This window comes from Cyanistes caeruleus, chromosome 3 (genome assembly GCF_971803275.1).
Source record: "Cyanistes caeruleus chromosome 3, bCyaCae1.hap1.1, whole genome shotgun sequence".
NCBI classification, from domain to species: domain Eukaryota; kingdom Metazoa; phylum Chordata; class Aves; order Passeriformes; family Paridae; genus Cyanistes; species Cyanistes caeruleus.
In genome coordinates, this window is record NC_141703.1 from 69185454 (window position 1) to 69206467 (window position 21014).

At 36.7% G+C, this 21014-nt stretch overlaps 1 protein-coding gene across 1 annotated transcript in view; it reads left to right on the forward strand.

The window, feature by feature from the left end:
• Nucleotides 1-21014, forward strand: part of USP12 (ubiquitin specific peptidase 12) — a 32560-nt gene that overhangs the window by 7875 nt on the left and 3671 nt on the right. The window contains exons 2-7 of the mRNA XM_086881704.1: nucleotides 3153-3233; nucleotides 8647-8860; nucleotides 11835-12061; nucleotides 16938-17014; nucleotides 17202-17285; nucleotides 19623-19820. Of these exons, the coding sequence (XP_086737830.1) occupies nucleotides 3153-3233; nucleotides 8647-8860; nucleotides 11835-12061; nucleotides 16938-17014; nucleotides 17202-17285; nucleotides 19623-19820 (881 nt within the window). The remainder of the gene's footprint in view (nucleotides 1-3152; nucleotides 3234-8646; nucleotides 8861-11834; nucleotides 12062-16937; nucleotides 17015-17201; nucleotides 17286-19622; nucleotides 19821-21014) is intronic.

A 21014-nucleotide genomic window follows, 5' to 3' on the forward strand; every position in this document is an offset into this window, starting at 1 on the left:
TAAGGTGAAATTTATAAATCAAATAGTATAGCTTTTTTCTTTAGCTTGATGGAGAAGATAAAACAATTAATGTTCAACTGATTTGAACATGATTAAATAAAGGTTACATGACTTATCATTTTGGAGGATGAAATCTGCAGTATTTCAGTTTTGCACCTAACTTTCATTAGGTTTGTGAAGATTTTTGTGTAATCATTGATAGTTCAATGCTGTTTCCAAGATAATTTTCAGTAACAAATAAAAAACAAATCTTGATTTCATATTATGTTCTTGTAAACACACCTTAGTTGCTGAACTTTCCACTTTGTAAAGCTGTATTTCATCAGCTATGAGAAATGAGTGTTCTTTATGCCTGTACTGTTACCTCTGTGCTGGAAGGCAGTGCTTGGTTGTGTACCTGCATAGCTTTTACACTGATACAAAGCAAAAAGAGGTAAATCCCAGTACTATTGCAATATTATAATCTTTCTGGGCTTCTGCTGTGCCTCTGTTGCTTCTCATTTTTGGATAATGACCGTGTGTGCTTTCCCTCAGAAGGACAAGGGAAATTGGAGGTGGGTGTGCTGGCCAAACTTAATGATGTTCCTTTCTGTCCCCTGTGTAATACCAAAGCCAGGCTGCAGAGACTGAACTGTTCTATGTGTTATTGAGCATCCCAAAAAAGAGAGTTTTAGTTGGGGATTTCCCCTTGCAATCCCAGTTAAGTGGCAGAGCAATAAATTCTCTACACCACAGCGTACAGCATAGCCTGAAATTTCCCAAATCGTGTTCCTAAGTCCAGTAACTCCAGCTTGGCTGATGAAAAGAGAGGCATTCCCACTTCTTCCTTTAACCTCTTCTGTCCTCATGTCCAAGAGATGATACAGTACCGTAATAGTTGGTGATGCTGCACTGCTCCCCCCCTGCATCTGTATTTGCATAATAATAGGAGTCAGCAGGGACTGATAACGTGGACTGTAATCATGACTGGGAAACACTTTGAAGCAAGGCATAGTTAGGTTTTAAAATAGCTTATGGGTCAGTTGTGAACACACATTTTAGTGTACTATTCCTGTGTTTCTGCTCTTTGCAACCAATACACTGGGCACAGTGTAAAGGATTACTTTGGAGGGAGAGATAGCATCCTTTATGACAGACAAAAAGAGAGCTGTAAAGGGAAGTCTGAGTAGCTCAAGGCGTTTTATATTGGTGTAAAACATCCATGCTGGTTTGTACTAACATTCATAAACAACTGCATTTAAACGTAGATGATGCCATGCTTTGAAATCGTGTGAAAGTCTGAGCCTTGAATGAAGCATCTTTGAATAATCAGAAAACCACGACGATCTTGTAGTATCTCAGCATGCCTTTCTTATTGCCAAGTCAGATCTTTATTGTGCTGGAAAATTAAATACAGTATTCAGGTCTGTACAAACAGAAACATCAATGTTTATATCATAATATTTTCCATTCAAAGATGGAATAAAGCAGCTACTCCACCCTAGCTTTGAAAAGAGAAAGAATTTCCTTAAAACTGCTCTTGAATTTATTTTTAAAGAAATAGAGATTTTAACAATAGGTTTAAAGGTCCCCACAGTTCCTTTTTTTTCCCAGTTTATTTGTAATACTCACCTTTCTGGAGCCTGTGGGTGCATTTAAATAAGGCTGCAAAACTAAATATTCAGAGCCACAGAGTGCATTAATCTTAAATGAGGGTTTATACCCCTTTCCCTCACGACTGTAATCTCCACTTGAGAGCACCTTCTAAAGTAATAAGCCCTGCAGCTAAATCCCCAGTAAAGGACAGGCTTTATCAAACTGGGTAATTGGAGGGGATGTGACTGATGAAAGCAGCTGGGGCTATGCTGTGAATGGAGCAGAACTGTGTGTGTCCAGCGTGGAGTTTTCCTGTCTTTTGCCCTATTCTGGTTGAAGCTGCTCCCTCCTAATGGGCCTTTGAGCACATGTTTCCAGTTTCAGAACTGGTAAGGTGGTTTGCGTAAAGTTCTGTGGTCATCCCATGGCAGATGCCACATCATTGTTTCATTTTAATTGTATACATCTTGATACAGTTCTAATATTCATTCTGTTCCAGTACTCCCTGCCTGTAATTAATCTGTGCAATCCTATGGGCTGTTTTTAGTGCTGTCTGTGATTTTGATTTAATTTAATTGTTCTAATATCCTACGTAATGGCTGTTTGCTGTATCTTTGGTGTAAAGAATGAACTTGTTGGGATGGAGCTGCAACTGGTTTTAACGTACTTTGCCCTATTTTAGCTGCACTTAGACCTGCTGCAATATTCATGCTCATGTGTTTCTCACTGAGGATATATATAGATAGAAATATAGATAAAAGTTCTGTTGAGTGCAAAAAGTTGTATGCATTTCTATTTCCCTAAAAGCAATCGGTGTAAGAGCTCACCCAAAGCTAGGGATTTTTTGTTCTCTGAATTTTCCAGCATACAAGTTTTTCTGTCTTTAAATAAAAAAGAAAACAACAGTTTTCTTTGAAACCCAGTGTTTATTGCACCAGTTCAGTCAACAGCCACAGAGTAACCAAAGTAACTTTCTCTGACTTCTTTTTGAGGATCACACTCAATAGAGTTTTTGGGCAAAGGCTGCAGCATTTGTAATGCACACCTTTTTTTCTGTAATGCATTTTCTTTTGGTTTTACAAAGTTCAAGGTGTTTAGCAAAGCACTTTGAACAACTTACATTTTCAGGGTAAGTGAAACAGACCAGTCTTTTTGCTTCCTATGAACAGTCTGCATCTCTTAACTTTTTCTGGAATGTGCTTTTACAGTATGAAAATTACACTTGTTAGAAGGAGCTTGTCAGTTGGCCTTGTATGACCTGCTTTGCATCCTGTATTAGTGCAAGTGTTGTTAAAGTAATTCAACTCTGGAAATAATAAGGACAGAACATCAAAACAGTGTAATTGCATGAAAATACACAAGAGTTATATAACTTTGAGGTGCTTTTGAACAGCACATAAACAGACAGAAACAACTCTAAGGTAATTTTTAGTTGTAGTCAGGTGTTTTGCAAGTGGTTTTTTTATGGATGGTTAGTTGGTTTTGGTTGTTTATCCTTGCTGAAAAAATTTTTTTTCCTCAGCTACTTTCACTGTTGCCACACTAATATTTTGCTGCTTTTGATTTTTTTTTTCTAGGGCGCCAATGCCTCAGCTTTGGAGAAAGAGATTGGTCCGGAACAATTTCCAGTCAATGAGCACTATTTTGGTTTGGTTAATGTGAGTTTCAGACCGTAACGTACTGCTTTGAAAGGACAGGAATGGGTTGGTTAAACTACAAGACTGGGATGAGTGAATACTTAGAATTCTGAATGATGTAATCACTGAATAATTTTACTATTGAAATGTGTTTCAGTATTTAGTGTATTTGTTAAAATTTGCTACTGAATTGTTGAAATGGGCTCTCTATTGAATACTTACATTTAATTTTATTAGTTGTAGGGTAATTTTTACATCACTTTAATGTTATTAAAATGTGTATGTCTGAAAGATGGGTATTTAAAATATGTAGCTTGTTGTTCATAATATGCCAATAAGGTAAAATAAATACATTAAAAGAAAAAAAAAAACTTGTGAAAGATATGATCCTATGAAGTATTTATATCTGGTACTTATATTAAGATATAAAAAAATACAGCCCCAAGAGCAAAGCAGAAAAAAAAATATTGGATTGTTTAAATCAATAATTCAATGTTTTAAACTTTAGTTTCTGATATTACTGATGAAAAATATATCTTCTTAGAAATTGCATTATACTGATGTGAAAAATTAAATTTTTCTCTTTATTTGGCTTCAGAAACGACATAGTTAAAGCAGGTTGATTTAACAAGAGCTATTGTCTTGCTTTTCTTAATTAAACTGATCATTTAAATGTTGTCCTGTAACATGTCTCTGCCTCCAGCTGCTTAGCATGGACCTGGTTCGAGAGTCTGCAATCTGAGCATGCACTGTGGAGTCAGTAAACACTGATGAGCTGACTTCCATGCATCTCACAACACCACCACTTCAGTTCAAGTGGTTTCTTTTCCTTTCTCACAAAAGCTGAAATAGCCTCCGAGCGCCATGCTATTTCTCTTGGAAGAGGGAATACAACAGTTTCACTGTTAATACCTGTAGTTCTGCAGCTGAGCTTAGGCTTTCCAGTTCTCCAGTGACAAATTTGGATTTTGCAAATCTGTTACTCCGTTGACAGATAAACTGTTTCCTAATTTCTCATCCAAGTCCAGAGAGGATTTAAGACTTAACAGTGAAATTGTATTGTACACCTAATCTTGAAGTTTTATATAGTTTTGTACCCTTAAGAGAACGTTTGATAAAAGACAATTTTCCTTATATGTCATGAAGATAAACAAATTCTGGCTTTTTGTACTCAATAGGGAGTAGAAATTTGAGGGGCTATCTGTCATTGCCCTCAACCATACACATAAGAGACAGGCAGCTACAATATATCAGAGTGCTTTTAATTTTCTGTCTACTCCAGGAATTTTGCTTATTTTAGCTTCAAACAATAAAATTTTATGGGCTAAAATTGTAACAAATAATAAAATGGGATCTCATTACATTTATGGCACACTGGTGCTGGTTTTCAGGTGCAGTGGTGGGCTAAGGAAATTCAGTCACGTTGATGCCTGAATGGTTTTCAGATGTGTTCTGCACGTTGTGTTTACTAACACAGCACATATACACCATAAATGTGTAATAAACTTGCAGCATGTAAATCTGCCAGGAAAAGTGAAAGTAATAAACTGTGGCCAATGACTAGAAAGAATGATAGAGATATTGATAATGAAAAGAAATTCTAGATAATTGCATAATAAATTAGTACTATTAGATTGAGAAGTGATAGAAATCACAATTTTTTCCTTCATTGATTTCTCTAATTTTTTTGTAGCAATTGCAAGAAATGAAGCTCCTAGAGGCTCATTTACATTTACTGCTAAGTTTTTCTAATTTGTTTATTGATTTGTTTGTCCTAACTTTCTCCAGGGTAATGGGAAAAAGGGAAGTAATGTGGTAGTCAGTAGCTTTCTTCTAACTGTGTGATAAGTGGCCATTTGAAGTGTCTGGAATACAGAAAAGCTTTTTAAATAAAGATGACAATCCTGAAATAGAGGTCTGACAATTGATCCAGAGGTGGCATAAAAGAGGAGGAGGCAAAAGCACTGTCTTACCTCTTTTCCAGCTTTGTTATAGAATCTAGGGTTTGTTCAGAGGATGTGCTGAAAGAGCAGTTTGAGAGGTAAAAGAAGACCTAAGAAAGGGCAGTTGTGGGAAACATATGGAAGACCAGATGGTGGACAGGAATGGAAAACTCAGCTAAGACTTGAAGGGACAATATCTTTCACTAAATCAGCAGGAAATATGTAGGATATGTGGTAAGATGAAAGCGTTAGGAGTGTGATGTCCCATGCATATGGACAACCAGGAACATCAAGTCTGCTGATCACTCTGCTTTCCCTCTTCATGCAGTAATGCAAACTGTTCAAATCTATGTGCTTCACATTTTATCCAGTGAGGATGAAATAAGATTTTTAATCTCAGCTGCTCTGGAAACTCTTCAGCAGTTCACCAGATCTCTAGAGCAGAAGTTTTGGTTATTCAGTCTCTTGCAGTGGATCCAGGTGTTTTGGAGAAACCCTATTCACTAGAATGGCCCACTGCAACAACAAAAAGTTGTTTGAGCTGCCAGTGCATCAGAGCTGGGAGGAACCCCAGAGCTGCTCAATGACAGTATTCCAAGCAGATCTAAGTTCTTGTTAATCTCTTTGTTGGATGGGGTTCAACAGCCACATTTCTTCCCAGTTGTATGTGCATCAGAAGAGTAAGCTATAGGACTATAAGTGTTTGTGGGTGTGCAGAGTTTTTGTTGCAAAGTGATGTTTTTTCTGCCTACTGTCTCATTTTTCCACATAAGTTTGGGTGTTGTAACCTTGCTTTCAGGGGTGTGTGTGGGTGTGTGTGTGTGTGTAAAACATAGCGAATGCAGTATTTTTGTGAAAGGAAACAATCTGATTTCTCAGAATTTAGAGAAGAAAAATAGTATGAACTGATAAAAAGAAAAAACGTGGATTTTTTTTTATTTTTTTTTATTTTATTTTTTTTTTTACATCTCTTGGTCATGCACAGCGTAAGATGGTTCCAACAAGGTCTTTCTTACATTTTCTACTGCTGTTCTGAGGCAGGCTGGACAAGCATGAAGTTCCACGTTGCAGAGCTTTCACTCCCAGGTGTTGTGGCTCTGGGCAGTGCTGGCTGAGGTGGGGAGGAGGAAGGGGTCTCTTGGGAGCATGGGGAGACTGGAGCAAGGTGTTGAGTGCTTCTCTAAAGATGGGAACTGAAGTAATAATGGTGGGAAGACCAGCATTTGTTTGTTTATCAAACTGAGTATTTGCATAGTCTAGAAACCTCCAAACATTTCCCACTTGTTGTTTAGTACAAGTGCCATTTTAATTGTTTTAATGATTGGAAGCATTTATTTTAAAAAGATTTTGAGTTTTAAAGTAATAAAGACTGATGCTTTGGTGATAAAACAAATGTGAACTAATTAAATTTTCTTCAGGAGTTTGCTTTCAAACATTCTTCTATTGCCTGCTGTGTTTCTGAATCTGGTTGGAGAAAGCCTTTTATGAACTTAATCTGGTCGCTTTTATTTCATACTCACAGGCATGTAGGTTAACATACATTCATATTAAATTAATCTAAATTTTGTTCAGTGTTCTGAGGTCTTCATATTTTGTTAGTCTCACTGCATGGTTGCCATTCTAATTAATTTATCATCAGACTGCTCCTTTTTAAAACTGGAATCTTATGAAAATTCTAATTTGCTTGCTTTTCATCTTTTGACACTTGCTGTAGAAATTTTAGCAGTTTTCCAGTTTAATTAAATTTTAAGAACTTTCTTAACGCTTTCATGTAGTTCTCTTTTTATGGCTGTTTCTAATTACAAACTCAGAAATAGTTAGCTTACAATATTAAATGTTTTGACAGAAGCTACTGTCTGATTCCACCAACTTCCTTTAAGGTAAAAAGCCCCAGTTTTCCTCTTTCATTGACTTATTTGCAGATTTGGACCACAAAGAAGCTAATATAAGCATTTTCCTAGCTTAAATAAAGAGAAATAATAGATGTTAAATTCATCACTTTTTATTATTGATACCTTAATGACATCTTAATATTTTAAAAAATGTTTCTTAACTTATTCTCTGAGTGTGTCTTGGTTATTTAGAAAGTAGCTCTTTGTAATTCATTAGTTTAAAATTGAGGAAAGTAATTAATTTTTAAGTTTTGTAATTAAATTGCATTGTGCTCTTGTTTGTCTTAATTGGGAGAGAGCAGAAAGTGCTCTGATACTCCTTCCTTGATACTCCTAAGATGTGAAAGCTTTTAGTTCTTTTTCTCTATTGAATGAACCTGCTCTTAAAATATCTCTAAAGGCAGTCTTTGCTCTGTAAGTCTCCCCATCAAAATGATATTCTCAGAGTTTGCTATCTCTGTGTGCTGCTGTCTCTGTGTAACATAAATCTGAATGTTATTTCCACGTTTTGCAGAATGTGTGTAGTAGGTGCATGCTTCAATTTGCACGTTGCATGACTGCAGCTGAAAGGTCGGATTACTGGCTGAGGGCCTCATGAAGATTTTCTCCACATTTTCAGTGGTGGATAATAGGTTTCACTGGAGGAGGGCAGCATAAAATTAGAGTGGCTGTATCCTCTGATGGCTCACAATGCCTTCACAGGTGTGATGGGGATGTTTGCAGTGTTGGGGTGAGCTGGAGACAGTGTCAGTGACCTCAGGTGCCTAAAGGAGTCTGAGGAAGGGGGACGTCTGGAGTGTCCCACCTGGAGTGTCCCACCTGGCATGTCCTGGCACAAAGTGGGTTATGGATGCTTTTCTTGCTGATTCTGCTTTCCTCTCTCAGTCTAGTGGCTTGTGTCCTTCAAAGTGTGCACATGATGCTTTAGGTTTTAGCTTTCATATTACCCCAGTTGTGTTCTCTTTTCCCTGCGGCATTGATTTCAAGCTACCAACTGCCATAGCTCTGAATCCTAAGCAGGCCATGTCATATGGGCATTCAGGAGTTTCCTTGAACAAATCTTGTCACCCTGGAACGAGAACTGAAAATGTAGGAGCAGGTTAAAGTAGTTATTTCAGACTTCAGTGACAGCTATTAAGATTTGCAGAATCTAATTCCTGAAGTGTGTGAGATGCTCTCCATTTTTCAGCTGAATTTCTTCACAGAACAAGGTCATGCTGTGCATGTTCATTGCTGTTCTGACTGATGTGCGGTAGACAGATATTTTTACCTGAGCATATTTTGGGAGATGTGACACTGGGGGTATTTTTTGAACATTTTGACCCAAATAGATGTAAAATATTACCAATGAGTTAAATTTTAAGTGAGACAAAATTAAATAGTATTGTTCAAATTAACCTAGGTTTTTAATGCATTTACATACAGTGTACTTGGTAATCCTTTGTGCAACATCAATACATTTTTCTACCTTAAAGTCAGGAAGAAATGACTTGCAGAAAGTTGGCCACTGCTTATGCACTGTCTTATACCTTGTAATTAATTTTACCTCTCTACAGTAATAGAATGCAAACTCACAGATCTCTCTCTCTTATTTTGTAGTTTGGGAATACGTGCTACTGCAATTCAGTTCTCCAGGCACTTTATTTTTGTCGACCATTTCGAGACAAAGTCTTAGCATACAAGAGCCAGCCAAGAAAAAAAGAGAATCTCCTTACATGCTTGGCTGATCTCTTCCACAGTATAGCCACCCAGAAGAAAAAAGTTGGAGTAATACCTCCCAAGAAATTCATAACAAGATTACGAAAAGAAAATGGTAATTTTTTTTCTTGTGTAATAATTATACCAGTTATGATTTAATTCTGAAGTGGATGTAGTGGAATACCTATATATTTATGCTCTGTGAAGTACCTATACAGAAAGTGCACTTGGTGTTGTAGTATAAATAAGAGGTAGCCTCAGAACAAGGGTGTAACCCTGGAGCAGTTTTGAGAGAGAATCCTTGTCTCTCTCTCTCTTCATATAGAGCTGAAGTGTATTGTCATATTGTCACTGGCTGCTTATGAAATTGCTTGCTAGTTTTGTTTCTCCGTGAGTTTAATATTTGTAATCAAAATTCACTGTAAAACCTTCGTTCTTTGTTTTTAAAAAAAATATTTTTTGAATGGAGGAATCAGTCTTCAAAACTGAGTCTGTGAGAAGACTTGCTCTTAAGAACCCTGATTAAAATCCCCCACTTTTTAAAACTGATTTTGAATTTATGCAATATGTAACTTGACCTGCTTTTATAACCACAAAGTAGTTTTGGAAAATTGTTTTTAAATGTCATCATTATCCTAATTTTCAAGAGATTTCTAGAGATTTTTCACATTTCTTGTTTCTTTTCTGCAGGGCTAATTGGTCAGAATGTTTTAGAAGTTTTTTTGATGTTAAAGTATAAATGAAGCCTTGTAATCTGCCACTCAGTTTGGATGCATTTTTATAAAGATACAACTTCTTTTTTCCTTAAGAAGTAATTACTTTATTTAAATAAACTGTATGTGGTACCATACTTAACACTGCTGCAATAGATATGTTCATACTGTTGCAGTCTTTCCAAGACTGTGGATGTAGACTGAAAAAATGTTTAAATACTATGGTGACTATCTGTAGTGAAAACAAGAAATTAAATATTATGATGCCGTTCCTAGCTCTTCCAGCATATTCATTCCATGAGTTGTAATGATATTGTTTAAAAAAAGCTCTTGGGTGCTGTACAATCTCTTGCTAGTGCAGAGTAGGAAACTCATTCCATTCTTTGACAGGTATACTTGAGTAAGTGTGCTTGTGTTTCATTTATAGAAACAGTTTGTTATAACAAATGCAGAGAATCATTCAGATGGAAAGCAGAAAGCAAACCACAGGAGCCATTAAGTTCATTATAGAAAGTGTTCCTTGTAATGTTCAATTATGTCATGCCACTGGAAATCTATATAGAGCAGGGCAGTCAGAAAACCTTCAGTAGAGAGGTTAGATGTGGAAGTTCAACCTTTGTCTTTTTGGATCTCTTTTAATGATGATACTCTCACCTTTTGTACAAATAAATATTGTCATTCAGGCTGCAATTACATGGGTATCATACATGCTATTAAGTGCTTATTGTAAAGATATATAATTTTGAGCCCTAAAGGAGAGCTTATTTAAGAACCAGGTAGGTGTGCTACACCAATCTAGAGTCTCTTCAGTCAGTATCCAGCTATACAAGTGATAACTGAGGACACAGTCTTCATGTATTCCAGACCACAAAGCTGCTGCTCCATCTTTGTTTGCAGTGTCTGAATACAAAATGCATATATTACACATCTCTGAGCTGGAGAGGGGCTTTTCACAGGGGTGTGTAGGGACAGGACAAGGGGGAATGGCTTTAAACTGACAGAGGGAAGGTTTAGGTTGGATATTAGGAAGAAATTCTCAACTGTGATGGTGGTGAGGCACTGGAACAGGTTGCACAGAGAAGCTGTGGATGCCCCATCCCTGGAAGTGTCCAAAGCCAGGTTGGACGGGGTTTGAGCAACTTGGTCTTGTTGGAAGGTGTCCTTGTCCAGAGCAGGGGAGTTGGAATTCAGTGATCTTTAAGATCCCTTCTAACCCAAGAAATTCTATGTTTTTCCATTGATGACCTTAAAGTTTAATTGCCTGGGAAGTAACTGCTGGCTTGAAGTCAGCTGGAGGTATACTGCTACATTTGCATAAAGTTCTTCTGATTGTAAAATGAACAATATGTAGCTTTCACTTTGGTGTAGTTAATGCTTATTACTGACTGGGCACATAGTCTTGGCAGGCTTGTGATACTACACTGTGAAGAACCTCTGAAGTCTTTTACCTCAAGAGACTTGTAGCTCTTGTTCTGCCTTGATTTACTTGATTAAATAAAGACCTTGCAATTGGCTAGATTCAACACCTTTGTCTCAAAAATAGTGGAGTAGTTAATTAAATAAACTACATGGTTCATACTCTTGCCTGACCTATTGCACTACTTAACCTCTCCAAATGAGCTAGATTAGCACCAGGTTTCCCTACTTAGCTAATAACCCTGGAGGTTTTTTTTCTTATTTGAAGTTTATTCCCAGATGCCATCTGGTGAATGGCTGTAAAGCTTCCCTGGACTCCCTGTATGCATTTCAAAACTTGAACTTCACTGAGTATCTTTTTCATTCATCTCTCCACTCCTGCACATTGAAGACCTGTCTCTTAGAATATTCTTGGACTGCCAGCAAAGTGAAGTAATTGCACATTAAAAGCTTTGTATGATGTTAGCTGGGGATATAGAATAGGCAGGTAAATTTCCTCTTAGAAGTTCCTGGTCAGAGAGAAAAGAACTATTACTAAATCTGTGTTACCCAAGACATTGACCTAAGCTTGGCAGAAATAGCATAGCCCCTGTAGGAGATCCAGTGGCATCTGGAGGCTGGGCAGAGTGACCTCTACCAGTTCAGGTGGCACTCCACATACACCTGTGTTTAGGCCCTTGAATTTTGCCCTGGTTTTCTTACAGTATGGTTCAATTTTCAGGTAAATCTGATCAGCTGAGTGATTTCTGTTAGTGCAAGCTGACTTGCTGTCCCCTCTTCCCACCCACTATTTTTTTTTTTGGCTTAGTTTATCAAGTAGGCATTTTGGGGTTGGTGTTGTATTACCGTGAATGACTCAAGATGTGAAACAAAGGAGTGGTTTTGAAATCTGACTCCCTTAAAAACCTTTCTGTAGTATAGCACTAACTGACCCATTCATAAACCTGTTTTATCTCGCAGAACTTTTTGATAACTACATGCAGCAGGATGCACACGAGTTCCTAAACTATCTTTTAAATACAATCGCGGACATCTTGCAAGAGGAGAGAAAGCAAGAGAAGCAGAACGGGCGCCTGCCTAACGGCAACGTGGACAGCGAAAACAACAGCCCGCCAGACCCCACCTGGGTGCACGAAATCTTTCAGGGAACATTAACTAATGAAACCAGATGTCTTACCTGTGAAACTGTGAGTTTTCATGTGCTTTGTAAACGAGAATTCTGCTGTGTTTCAGAGCTGCATGCTCTTTGCGTTTTTTCCTCGTTGGTGAAAATATTCCAGCAGCTGATGCATGAATTGTAGGAAGAGACATTTGATCAGTGTTAGGAAAATGCTCAATTGGATTTTTTGTCAGTGTGATCATAATCACCTTCAAAATTTAGATCAGAAAATACTAAAGTGGTGTATTCTTAATCAAAATATAGTCTGTGATATGAGGGTGTGAGGTTCTTCTCTAATTTAATGTCTTAATAACTCAATGTCATGCTTAGTGATACATCTCATAAATAAGTATTATGAATCAGTTTCCATGGATTCCTAGTTTTTAAATTTAAAGCCATTGTAATCAAGATACCAAGAAATCAAGATGGTTGGCTTTTGGCACGTTGATAGTAGATGGAGATTCTCAAAAAACATACCTTCATGTTCATGAAAAGTAATCCTTTTCTAAATATCTGTCCACAGGAATTCTTCTAATGCTACACCCCAAGAAATGAACTCTGAGTATGCTATACTAAAATATTTTTTGAGAAGTTCTACAACAAGACAAAGAATGTATTTCATAAAAACATAAAATTGGATTTTACCAGCTTGAGATAGAGTAAAAGCAGCACAATTTAAAAATTACAATAATTCTGTCATGATCTATTTCTTAGAAATTGTAAAAAAGCTAAATGACTTGGTTTTTGTATAACTCTTCATACCAATTTTCTTCAACTTAAATAGGTAATGCAGATATGTCAGCATGATGCTGGAAAGGAGGAATTAATCAAATTTGTATATTTCACATGTAATTTTCTCAGTCTTCTAGAAATACCCGACTCTTTTATTTCAAAGAATAGAACTTCATAATGTCATGTATAATGTAACTGCAGACTATGAGTAATTTAGGTGCTGAGTCCATGCTATCTTTTTTTTTTTTTTCTAGCTGATTTCCCCTCCCTAATAAGTCTGTCAAGTGTTTCTCTTCTAGTTCTTAGGATGTAGGTTTTTTAGGTTTTTTTTTTCTTGAAACGTAAGTTTAGCCTAAGTCTTTTGACACAAATGGCATCATTACCTTTCCTCACTGTGGCATTATGAATTACTGCTGTCAGGATTTTGATCTAGGTACCATCCTTAATGCAATTTTAAAACATTGATATGCTCTTTGCCAGCATATTTTATTAGCTATCAGACCTGTCACAATTTTGAGAATTCTAGTAACACTGCTCAGGTTTGGGTTTTTTTTTTCTATTAACTGTAGCTAATAGTAATATTCAGCTATTGCCAAACAAGAAAATGATCAGAGTAATTTGGGAACTATTTTATCAGTTTCTTTTTAGTATATCAGCTTGTGTCTAAAACACAGTGACCTGAAAATGATCACTTAGAAACACATTTGAACACATTCAGTGGGAAATATTACTGTGAATAGTGTCTTATGTCCAAAAATTCTGAGTATATCTATGATTGTTTTGATGTTTATTAGAAGCTTTTGGCATTTGGATTCTTTCTGTGTTCAGAAATACAAGTTAAAATGTTAGGAGTACTTGGAAATACTTCATCTATAAGATTACAAGAAATAGGGGATGAATTACTGCTTCTTAATGGCAAGATGATAGCCTTAGTATATTTTTAATTTAAATTGGAAATTTATTGCATATTTAAATATAAATCATAGCATTTATCTTTGCTCAAAGTGGCAGTCATTTTCTTCTAATTGGACAAACCTCCTCAATGTTCCTAAAATGAGCAAAATTTTATTCTCATTTTAGTTGTCCTGGTTGTGGAAAAGAGCATCTTTCCAGATGCACTCTTTCATTAGCCTATCTTAATGAAAAAAATTGAACTGGCTAAAGATGTACCCTCAGTTTAAGAATGGACTTTGGAGTATAAGGGACATAGATATGATTCTTTAACAAAGATTTGTGTTGTGAATCAAGCCATTTTGTTAAATGAATATGTTACAAAAGTATTGTAAGTTGTCTTTATGTGTTTTTAATGTGATTTCTCTTTATAATGCTTTCACCCTCCCTTGATAGAGGCAGAATGATGAAGTGAATGTAAATTTTATGGCTAATTTATAGAAATTAGCTAGAAGTCAATTGGTTTTACAGATTTCTCTCATAGTTTAAGGAAGAGTAACAGTAAACCAGAAAGTATTGGAATTGGCTTCATTAAGATTTAATTTCAAACAGCTACATGTGGCCAGTACTTCTACAGAGAAATAGAGGAAATTATCAAAACCACCATATCAATCTCCAGATGATGGTTTTACTCTTGGGTTCAAATGACTCTACAAGGCATAAAATTCTTTGGTTCAATTCTGCTTTGGACTGAGAGAAGGCAATAAGGAAAATCCCAGTGTTCTCTCCCATGAGTACTATAGAGCCTTTAGCTATATCCAATTTTCATTTCTCTTTTGTTGTTTTAAACCAAGATAAATCACACACTTTATTTCAGCTTCTTTTAAAAGTGCTTTCTGTTTTAGCACACATGGCAGTCTATAGCTGCAAGAGCTCTTTTGCCAGTGAGCAGACTCACGTTGCCAGTGAAATTCCCAACTGTAAGCAATAAGGGATTCTGTGTCAGCCTTCTGAGCTCTGTGTTCTGTGCAGCTTCAGTCATCAGAGTACAGCTGAGCTGTGTGGGTGCAGATTGTGTCCTTGACGTGAGAACAGCACACCATCCTCTTCAGCCAGAACACTGGAACATCCAGATTCCTCACTATTACTCAGATGTTCCTGTTAGGAGCACTCAGACAGCTTTTTGAACACATCAGGGCTCGATTCTGCAAGTGATGAGGTTTTCTGATTGTGCTCATCTTTTTTTCATTCTATAAATGATTGAAATATATGGTGTTGCTGATTGTAGTCTAAGAAGCCTAGTTATGTTTATTTGAAACAGTACCTTTACAAAAAGGGGGGAGAAGGCTTGTAAGACTCCAGAGTGGCTTTTAATTTTTATTTATTTTTTTTAAATTAAAACTGTATGAGTTCATGTTAGAAAAATCTGTTCAAATACTAAGGCTCAAAGAATCTTAAAAGTTAAGAATAACAGTTTATAAATCACCTATATAAATGGAAAAAAAATTCACTTGGCTCTTCTTGCAATAAAACCTTTAATGGTTCCTCATGATAACCTGAATGAGGTGTTCTAAGGCCATATTATCACAGAGAATGGAAATTGTCCTTTTGTGAACTTCTGGTTTCAGTACCGATCTCTTTTTAACCAAGTAGAACGCATCCCTTCCCTCCTCTCCATATCCTCTATGCCCTTACAGCTTCTGTGTGGGATAAAGCTGCTTGTGAAATCTGTATTGTTTCACGTAATTTTCTTTGATTAGACCAAAAGAGGAAGCATTATCTAATTGCATTTCTGAATAACACCAGTCACGTGACTCCCTAATTCCAGATGTCCTTGCTGAAGACGGCAGCAGCAGAGTATTTTCTAGAGCTGATTTTTTTTCTTAATCCCCAGTTACAATGATTTCCACCAGAGTTCTTAGAGTTATAAATGGAGGTCTGATAATTCCAAGACTGATCTGTGAGAGGATATTTTGAAGAACTGTCCACATAACTAAACCATGATACATCCCTGGATGCAGGAAATGTGCAGCACAGTGAAGATGCAGGTGTCTTTTTTTTCCCCACTTTAAACGTTTTGGAAGTTTTCCAGATGTGTTCTGTGCTCTCTCTAAAAGCATAAACATTACACTTGAGCATCTGAATATTGCAGTAGAAGTTATGTGTACTGACATAATGGCATTTTTTGACATGCACATTTAACTCCTGGAAAGACCAGGACCAGAGCAGTGGGAGCCCAGTCCTCTCACAGGTATTAATAGAAGCTTTCAACTTAATTTCATGAATGTTTGGATTTTCCCTGTGGTATTAATTCTCAAATATAGTTGTCTTGGCCATCTGCTTTTTTTTCTTTTCCTCCATGTACACTGCCCTTAGGAGCTGTGTGATTCTTATCTCTTGATTATCAGAAAACAACTTTCCACTTCTTTTTTTTTTTTTTTATTCTGAGCTGGAAAGGGAAAATAAATCTCATGTGTTTAAAAGATTGACTTATGCTATTTCCCTGTAGCCATTTCACTTTTCCTGCATTCAGTCAAGAAACTGCAGCCAGGTATCTTTTTTGAAAGCATTTCCTTCTGTGTCTAGGCAGAGGACATTCTCGTGAGTGACACTGAGTATCTTTAGATACAGAGAGGACACACTAGCAGGCAAAAGTTAAAGTTGCACATTAATGTTTTTTTAAAGCTTCAATAACATAGTTGGCTCTCAGGGCTGCTGTGGATTTTTTCATCATTTGTCAGGATTTGTGGTGGAATTTATTTTCTGCTTCCAGAATGTTCTGTTTTACTTTCTTGTTACTCTTATATTTTTGTGAATTGTCTGCTGTTTCTTTAAGAGTATGGATCTAGCCAGGAAGAGGCTTCAAAATATTCATGCTGTTCATTAGGTACACTGTGACATGCAAATACATAACTCTCAGTTCAAGGGAGTCAGAGAAGAACAGAAGTGAGAGTACTAAGCAGAAGAATCACAGTGATTCTCTTCTTTTGAAAAATCTGAGGTGTAGAAGAAACTTGACATTAATATTGCTGATCCGAAATTACAGCATAATGACAACTGGCATTATCTACAACCAGAGACTCACCCACACCTCACCCTTCCTGAAAAAAAATCAGAAAATTCAGCAAATCTCTGAAATAGAAAGGCCTCTTGAAAATATTTTTTAGAGGATGTTATAGGGTAAAAGATACATTCTGTCAATAGAAAGTGGTACTGAAAAACAGAGGTAAATTAGCATTATTTGTTTTAACTGTGTTCTGTTGGGTCTTCTTTTCATGCAGGTAAGCAGCAAAGATGAAGACTTCCTAGACCTTTCAGTTGACGTGGAGCAGAATACTTCAATCACTCACTGTTTAAGGTAGGCACAAAAATCTGAATTTTTTGTGGCTTGTCTTTACCTGTTACCCAGAAAGCAGGAAATAAAACTAAATGTAGATTTAAGTGTATACATTTATATTACATTTATATATTTATATTGATACTCTACATTTATATGGATATTTCATATAAAAAACTAGTATTTAAAGCTTTCTTTTTTTACTCAGGGGTTTCAGCAACACAGAAACTCTGTGCAGTGAATACAAGTATTACTGTGAAGAATGTCGCAGTAAGCAAGAGGCACATAAAAGGTACATCACAGTTAGGGAAGGAGAAAAATAACCCATGCATTGAATGAAAATACTCTGGGATTTCTTTTGTGTGTGTGTGTGTGGAGAGAACACCCTTTTCCCCTTAATTTTTCTACTCTTCCACTTAAAAGTAACTTGCCTTCATTCCCCTTGCTAGAATTCAATGTGTCTCTTTCCATGAGTAGTGGGAATCCATGTGAAGCATTTTAGGACTCCTTTGATCATTATTTATTCTACAAATGAGAAAATGAATAGTCTTAAGACCAAAAATAAGTTAAAAAGCCAAGTTGAAACAAACTGTCAGTGACTTTCAAATATAATTGGCAATGATGAAAAGTCATTGATTGCATGTGACTTTTTAAACTTAGTTTTGTGTTGAAAATAAAATAAGTTTTCCAGTTGCTGAAAGAATCAGTTTGATAGCGCTTTTTGTAACTGGTGTTGTTAGCTGAGCTTCTGATTTCTTAAACATGTTTGATTAGTTGTGCTAAACTGCTTGGCAGTGCTCCTGAAAATCATCAGAAGCTCTGTGGAAGCCTGAAAATCATCATGTTTGTTTAAAAACAATTCTTGTCTGCCTAATAATTCCAGTCTTGTTTACACCTTTGAAAAACCTGTCAGTTTGTGTACTGTGTGGTTATTTATTATCTGAGAAAGTATTTGGCTGAAGGAGTGGGAACTCTGACGTGCTCTACTGGTTATACCACTGCTGCTGGTTATTCGCTTTACCATAGATCTCACACACAGCTTTTGCATATCTCGTCTGCCAAGTCTGCCTGCACACATTGCCTGAGCTTACTAATTGGTGTCTGGTGGAGGTTGTGAATCCAGGCCTGGCCTGTTTTCTGTTGCCTGAGCTCTTTTTCTGTGTGGGAGGCAATGTGATCCCTGACCAGTATAAACTGGGTTGGTGTAAACCTGTACTGTAGGCACTCGCGTATCAGCAAAACACAGCTTTGATTGTTTGTATTTTGGGTTTCATGTGGGGCATAAATTCAGTTTCCCTACATATACACTATATTTTTCTTCCATCTCTATAAAACAGTTTATCTGTGATGGGGACTACTCAGCTACCAAATTTCTTCACCATTGAAAGAGTTTCTCTTACCAAACACAGATACATTATGGGAAAAGGACTTAGTTTTGAAAAGAGAACAAAAATTATAGCCATAATATAATAAAAATGTAACTCTCCCTAAAAAAATAGCTCCTTCTGTCATCTTTCTGCCCTGCTCCAGCTGTTTTAATTTCCTAGTTCCCTTGTGGGCAGGTGAGTTAGCAAGGAATTTGTCCACAGTCCCCCAGCTCTTGAAAAAGGGTTGTCTTTTACAGATTTCCTGACATTCTGAAGGTATGGTCTTAACAGACATGTCTGAAACCTGGCCTGTATTGCAGAGACTTTTGAGCTGCCTTTTAGAGCTGAAAGTTTGAAAAATCAGCACTGTGCTGATCTAAGGCTGATCTTGGCTGTACCAAGAAGCAGAGCGCTCTGGTTTGGTTGTTCTTTGAGGATGGGCAGATTTATTGCCCAAAGATTTGGAAGTCTGTGTTTGCTGCCTGGCCAGCTATGGTTGCCTGAGGAGGATTTGTAGGCACTGATGTGAGATCTCAATACTTCTTGCTAGGGAAAAGGGCTATTGAGCCCTCAGTGAAACTAGGTCACGTTCTGGTTTTGAGTTCCGTAAAACATGGCTGCAACATTTGTGCAAAATTATTGTGCCAGAGCACAGCCTTATCTTGTTTGGATAGCAGGAGGTAGGTGGATAACAGGGGGCTACGTTTATGTCCCTTGGAAATTTTGAATGAATGGCTTGGAAATGAATGGCTTAGGAAAACTTGGAATAACACTTATGTGACAAAGTGGTGTTACAAAGCTTATTTTAAAGAGCTTGTTTGACTTGACTGGTTTACTGGGATATTCAGCTGGAACAGGACCTCTAAAATATCTCTCTTGCAATACCTGCACTGGGTAGATCAAGTGGGATCTAGATTTTGGTTTTGGGAACTCTAGAAAGTTATAGGTAGACATACTTGAAAATTGAATTCTGTGCTATGTGATCTTTGTCTAAATCATCACGTGAGTTCATCACAACTTTTTTTATAAACTGTATCTTATTGTTTTAAATAAATACATTTTCAGTTCTCTCAGTTAAAAATCTCCCTTTAGTTTATCAACACAAAACACTTTTAAACAGATTATTATTTTAGTTCTTTTAGTCCTTGCAAAGGTTTTTAAAGATGTTAGTAAAACAAGTTTCTTGTTTGTTGATACCGACTGAATGTTTTAGATGGATATCTGAAATACTGTTGGTTTTTTTGGTTTGTTCTCTTTTTCAGGATGAAAGTAAAAAAGCTGCCTATGATTCTAGCTCTCCATTTGAAGAGATTTAAGTACATGGATCAGCTGCATCGATACACAAAACTCTCTTATAGAGTAGTTTTTCCTTTAGAGCTTCGTTTATTTAACACCTCAGGAGATGCCACCAATCCTGACAGAATGTATGACCTTGTTGCTGTGGTAGTTCATTGTGGAAGGTAAAAACTCTGTTTTAAGCAAGGGATTTTTTTATAATCATAACTGTGCTTAAAAGAACAACACAAAGTGTGCAGTATAATATAAATCAATAGCATTTAAAGACCTCTTAAAAGGAAAACTTTTTTAGGAAAAAAAAAAAAAATGTTGTGGGGAGAAACTACCAGTCCTGACAGAAATTATGGCCTTGTTGCTTTGACAGATCATTGTGAAAAATTTCACATTACAGATCTTTATATGAACTTCACTGTGTTTTAAAAAAGCCCAACACAAAATGCACAATATCATCTAATAATATTTAAAAACAGCTTCTAAGGAAGAAAGGTTTCTTAGGAAGGAAAGCTTTATAGAAAGATTCATTTATAAAGCATTTCCTTTAGGGTGTGTTTTTTTCCTCAAGGCTTGAGCAACATTTTCTGAAATACATCCATATATTATGAGTTTTGTTGATTACTTTGTTTCGTTGCTTTCAAAATAAGACTGTTGAATTTGTTTGTTTTTGCTATATTCAACAAATGTTCTTGTGACTTCAAGGCTTAAAACCATGTTGTTCTATAAAGTGCTTATTGAGTAGGTAAAGCCCCAAAGTTGAAAATTACAATTTGACATCTAGAATCACAGAATAATTTACGTTGTGAGGTCAAATACTAAGACTCAAAGCAGAGTGACTTTGACATTAGATTAGGTTGCACAGTTTTATAACTAGGAATCCTGATTTCACTTTCTCTTTGGGCAATTTGCTCTACTTATTTAGTGTTCTCACAGTGACTAAAGAGTAGAGTTAAGATAAATAGATCTCAAATTGGACAATTTTGGAAAATAAGCCTTTGTGTCATAGTTTTCTGGGACACTCCTGTTCTGGATTATAAGGGAAATGCTTTCTGGCCATTCTGACCATTTCTTCATTGAAGCTGCAGTCTTGGGAGCTTCTCTGTTCCCAGAGCCTTGGGCAGGAGGTGGCCCCTGTTTTCATGATGTTGGTGATCTGGTGATAACAGACATCTCCCTCAGGGATGGCAACCTTCCCTCCCTGATCTGGGCACAGAAACATAGGAGTGCTGCTAGCCAGTTCAGGCAGGTCCAGAACTGCTTTCACTTAGTTGTACACTTTCAGTTGTAAGGGGCAGTTGTTTCAGAAATTGTACTGTTTCCTTACTTGAAACCTGATGAGAAATAAGACACTCCAAAAGTTATGG